This window comes from Olea europaea, chromosome 20, assembly GCF_002742605.1.
Source record: "Olea europaea var. sylvestris chromosome 20, O_europaea_v1, whole genome shotgun sequence".
Taxonomy (NCBI): Eukaryota; Viridiplantae; Streptophyta; class Magnoliopsida; order Lamiales; family Oleaceae; genus Olea; species Olea europaea.
Genome location: NC_036256.1, coordinates 4,512,341 through 4,517,533, shown reverse-complemented (window position 1 = coordinate 4,517,533; position 5,193 = coordinate 4,512,341). Strand labels below are relative to the sequence as shown.

The 5,193-nt window shown below is 34.7% G+C and overlaps 1 protein-coding gene across 1 annotated transcript; it reads right to left on the bottom strand.

The window, feature by feature from the left end:
- Positions 1–443: 443 nt before the first annotated feature.
- LOC111369466 (ras-related protein RABC2a-like) lies at positions 444–4,205 on the bottom strand. The gene is made up of 6 exons (XM_022990985.1): positions 3,776–4,205; positions 2,794–2,862; positions 2,548–2,613; positions 1,696–1,817; positions 1,040–1,168; positions 444–844 (listed from the first exon to the last, which is right to left on the bottom strand). The coding sequence occupies exons 1-6, from the start codon at positions 3,912–3,914 to the stop codon at positions 734–736; spliced, it is 636 nt and encodes a 211-aa protein (XP_022846753.1). The 5' UTR covers positions 3,915–4,205; the 3' UTR covers positions 444–733.
- Positions 4,206–5,193: the final 988 nt, after the last annotated feature.

Below are 5,193 nucleotides of genomic sequence, written 5' to 3'. Positions count from 1 at the left end.
CTCATTGCACTTTTTATATTGGGGAAATCCACTTAAACAAACCCTGGAAAACGAGGGGGTTCCAGGGGGTTATGTGGCACCCCATATTAACCTGTACAGGGGATTGTTCAACAAGCACCCCCTGGTACATAGAGAATAGTGCCAAACTCGACGTAGATGCTGGAAAAGGCAAAAGTAATTAAAGAAAACTAATAAATAAATAAAAAAAGGCATCCACTTAAACAAACCCTGGAAAACGAGGGGGTTCCAGGGGGTTATGTGGCACCCCATATTAACCTGTACAGGGGATTGTTCAACAAGCACCCCCTGGTACATAGAGAATAGTGCCAAACTCGACGTAGATGCTGGAAAAGGCAAAAGTAATTAAAGAAAACTAATAAATAAATAAAAAAAGGCAAAAGCAATTAGGACAAGTAGATAAGGGATGTGGTCTGTTCGGTTAATGATGCAAAAAACCAAAGAGATCTGATTAAAATCATGCAATTTTGTTTCCAGTACAACTTGGGTAAGTATGAACACCAATGAAGACTAAAAAACCATAGTGCCAACAAATTTACACAAGCTAACAGATGTTATTAGCCAACAATCCCATTGCAAGAACACATGTATCCAGAGCAAAACAAGCTAAAAGAAATTACATTTACATAATTTGATCACAGATTGTCGAAGAAGAACTCGAGATTACAAATGCCTTTCAATGGCTTTTACATCAGGGCCTCGATTTGGCAGTGATTTACGAACAACAACTGCCAGCAGGAGGTGTATGCTGTTCTTGTTTCTGTTTCAGGATGTTTCTCTTCCCTACTGTAGATCCTTCTTCAAGAAGACTTGGCACCTCCATTATCTGGGAGAATCGAAAGTTCATTCCACAAGAAGAATGTGGTAAATGAACATTGTTAAACGGTAACATACTATTCTGTAATTAGAGTAGTCACAAAATAATTCTTCGTGGGACTTTATTCCACTGTAACAGTATGAAGTTCAAGAAATCAAGTTGTAGTTTGAAATCATATTGCAGAAATTAATGTATTGCTTTTACCTTTAAGGCCAGCTCTTCAAAACATCGTTCCACATTTTCCCGAGTTCTAGCACTGCATTCAAGATATATACATCCAAACTCTTTTGCAAGGGAAATGCCTTCTTCCCTACTTACAACTCGTTCGGATTCCTGATTTTCAATTCCATCAATTATGCATAAGAGTGAAAGTGAAGGACTGAGATAGAAAAAGAACCAAATCGACAAGCAACCGTAGAAAATCAAATACATTGCCCAAATAGAAACTACTGTGTATGTCACTTTATATATGTCGCATAATTCTATCCAATCACCACCCAACAACGTCTCCTATGAAATAGAAGCAAATTTGCACATTGCAGAGTACAAAAATACATTGTCAAACATTCAGGTATAATTGAATTGTGGCACGACAATTTTCAGTCCAAGGTAAAAGTTATCAATTTTGTCATCTCTTCTCATTGGAAGATAAACATTAATGCAAAAACATTTTCCAAGAAACAGGGAAAAAAATAGCAGATAAAAGGGGGGCAATGGAACCTGACATTTCAATCTGATTCAATCGCCTTCCCCTTATCAACACAGAAATAGTCAGTAACCTATTTGTCCATAATTAGATTTCCGAGCATACAGAAAAATCCAAAAAGGGATAAGTGAGCGAAAGAGAGCGAAAGATTTACTCTATCTACTTTGTTTCCAACAAGCATCTTGATGCAATCCTGATTAGTGGAGTAAAGTTCCACTTCTTTTGCCCATACATCAGATAAATTTGTAAAGGTGTCTCTTCTTGTCACATCATAAACTAAAAAGCAAACAGAAAATAAAACTAATCAATGGATAGCATGAGAAAAAAAGTGCAGTTATAGAAACCATAAAAGTTGAACGCTGATATCTGCATATTATAATCATGGAAATACTTAAAATTGTGCCCAAACCAATCCATACAGATTTATAGAAAAACCATATAAATGCACCTTCTTGAAAAGAGCCAAGTGTGTTTACTTCCTTTTTCCATTTTTCTTGTTAAAAGTTCATACGCAAAGCGAAAAGAAAATTAAAGTAGCGGTTCACTTGTTCCAAAGGTACATATGCTCTGGTGGATGCATCTGCAACACCCAAACACTAAATTTCATTTAATTAGAGCAAAGATGCAAGAAGTTTATGATGCCTTTCAAGCGAGTATGATTGAAATAAGAAGGCATGTGAGATAAAAATTTAAGGGGGAAAGTATGATTCCCAAAGAACCAGAAAATAATCAGCACTACGAGATTATCCTCACATGCTAAGAAAATTCGAGAAAAGCTGTTTGCTAATATACAAGAATCAATATAGTGTATAACAGACTTATTCTGCCACGTGTAACCATGCATTCTCTCATCATAATCGAACTGTTCCATGCTCAAAACAATTTTATGCTTGAAGAAGTACGATAAAAGGTGTAAAACAAGTCATTTTTACAAGTAAAACTTTGGAGAATAAATATTTGATAATCCCCTGGTAGAATAAGTGAATTTGATTTGGCAAAAACCTACCGAGAACAATCCCTTGGGCACCTCTATAATATGAGCTCGTCAATGTCCTGAACCTCTCTTGTCCAGCTGCAACATGTATTGTAAATTCTACATTTTCGCTTAGTAGGAAAATGAATGCATAGGTGACCAAGTACATTATAAACAATGAGACATGACGTTCAACCAACAAAGGAAAATCCTGTAAAGTTGTTCAAATTCCTGTTATTGGGGTGGGAGGATAAAACAAAAGATTCAAGGCAACCTAACCAGTGTCCCAAATTGTAAGCTTCAACTTTTTCCCACCAACTGTGAACAATTTGATCTTAAAATCCACACCTGGACATGGGAGAGACGGAATGAAGACAATAAACTATTATAAATCATCAGATCTAAATTTCAGGCTACTCCAATAATATCTGTTCCTGAATTTTCTCGACATTCTGATTCTGTCAACTCTATGAACGAAGAAAGATATTATTCTATCTGCTAGTTGAATTAAACATAAGAAATGAACAATAGAAACATACAAACGCATAGAAAAAGACAATTTACTTGCCCGAGCTTAAGAATTTGTGTTTATCAATTAGTGATACTCGTCAAAAAGATATATGGAAATTTAGAGCATCACTGTAGTCGTGGATGAGATGCTGTTCATTTAGGCTTCCAGTCAGAAAATACATTACATTATGGTTTGTGTAATTAACCTGAAGGAGACTGATTAGATTTTCTAGCTGCAACATAATATAAACAAAACATGAACTCGCAATTGAAAAAGGGTCGTACTGCCCAAACAAGCGACCATACTAATATCAAACACGATTATAATCTCCACGATCTTTCAAAATTGATCGATAGCTAACTAAACTTAAGATTTCTTGAATATGCTCATACAATGACAAGATACACACAATCTACTGAGAAGTCCAACTCAACTAACTTTACATGTGATTCTATTGAATGGGTTATTTCATCTAATTCTATCAACTGACAAAAGCATCAATTAATCTCAGCAAATTAAATCTGGGATAAGCCTCAATAACAACTGGAATCGATAAATAAGTCTATATATAAAAGTTTATATTCATCTCTTCACACAAATTTAAGTTCCAGATCGCATGCCTTTACCAAATCCCAGCAAAAGCACTTAAATTTCAATCTTTTTCTAATCAATCAACCCACCAATATAGAATTCCCAATAGGCATAGATTACAATTTACACATAAAAGTTCATCCCAATACAGAATAGTACCTATTGTAGGGGCAAGATCGTCAACAGCATTAGAAATAAAACTGACAAGAAGACTACTCTTGCCGACACCAGAATCTCCGATCAGCAAGATCTTGAACGACAGATCAAAGTTGCTCTGCCCTTGTCCCGATGAACCCATTAAACAATTTCCCCTTCTCTCTCCAAAAAATCTTTTTAGAAATTTCTCCTTCTCTCTCTACCTACCTATCTAGCTACTCAACAGCAACAATAGCAACAATTATGACAGTGACACTGACAACGTGCAATTAGAGGGAGAGCAAAAGGCAGGCAGATGAATAAAGAGAAACTAAAAAGTTTATTCCATCACATGTCCAGATACCACCACCCCATTTTCTCTCTCTATATATATTTGTATATATAGTTTTAGAGAGAGAAAGTGAACGGGAACGGCTAGTCGAGGAGTTAGGACAACGTTATCTTTCGTTTTCTCAGATGAAATTCCCGTTTTTGCGCGAAACGCAACACACGGTTGACGGTGACTGTGACTTTGACCGTGATATGGCATTCTTGTAATAATAATGAAAAACAGGGGTGATTGATTTACTTACTGTTTTGTCAGTGGACTGACGTTATTGGACCGGGCTCCATGTGGCGGGTCAGTCCTGGAGTGGGCCTTTACTGCAATGAGAACTTGGGTCTCGAAGGGCCCAGATGTCTCGCTGTCAATTTGCAATTTCAAATCACTTCATGAATGATGAACGACAAATTATCTCGTGTCGTGTCTCGTATTCCTGCATTGTTAAGTAATGAGAAGGGACCTTGAAAATGGTTTCCATGATTTATCCGAACTTGGATGAATTTTAATTTTATTTTTAATTTTTATATATATTAAAATAAATAAATAAATAAACGAGACAGTAAGAATGTTATTTCCTATCCCATTATTTTTCTTACACTAGTTAGTTATGGATCAATAAAAGTTATGTTGTAGAAAGTTAATATTTACTTTCTATAAAAGTTGAATTACTTAACACAAATAATTTTTGAAGTCTTTTTGAAAAATAAATAACTTCAAAAAAAGTAAATTTAAATGCTAAGTCTTGTTTGGCTCTATTTTTAAAAATTTATATTTCATCCAAACTTATTTTTAACAACATATTTCATAGGATTCATAAATTTTATTAATTTTTCAATCATATATTTCTTTAATTTTTATTAAAATCTGCTAAAAGTTTGACTTTTACCAAATCAAATAAGGACTAAATATGATCTAATTATTTCCCGGGTCACACCTCTGAACTCTCAACATTCCCGTAGATTTAAAAACGAGAGAATTTAGCATTTTACATTCTTATTTTTAATTTTTAATTATATTTTATTAGCTAGCATGTTCAATATTAAAAGTGAGACATTGTGATTAAAGTTGAGAAGACTACGAGTGATTTTTGAATACTCAG

What these genes read in the sequence shown, in the direction of transcription:
- LOC111369466 (XM_022990985.1), bottom strand. Translation starts at nt 3,914, where the DNA reads ATGGGTTCATCGGGACAAGGGCAGAGCAACTTTGATCTGTCGTTCAAG. An exon ending in CGATCTTGCCCCTACAATAG is followed by an intron (nt 2,863 to 3,775) that starts GTACTATTCTGT and finishes TCCCATGTCCAG; the next exon opens with GTGTGGATTTTAAGATCAAA. An exon ending in TTGGAAACAAAGTAGATAGA is followed by an intron (nt 1,169 to 1,695) that starts GTAAATCTTTCG and finishes ATTGAAAATCAG; the next exon opens with GAATCCGAACGAGTTGTAAG.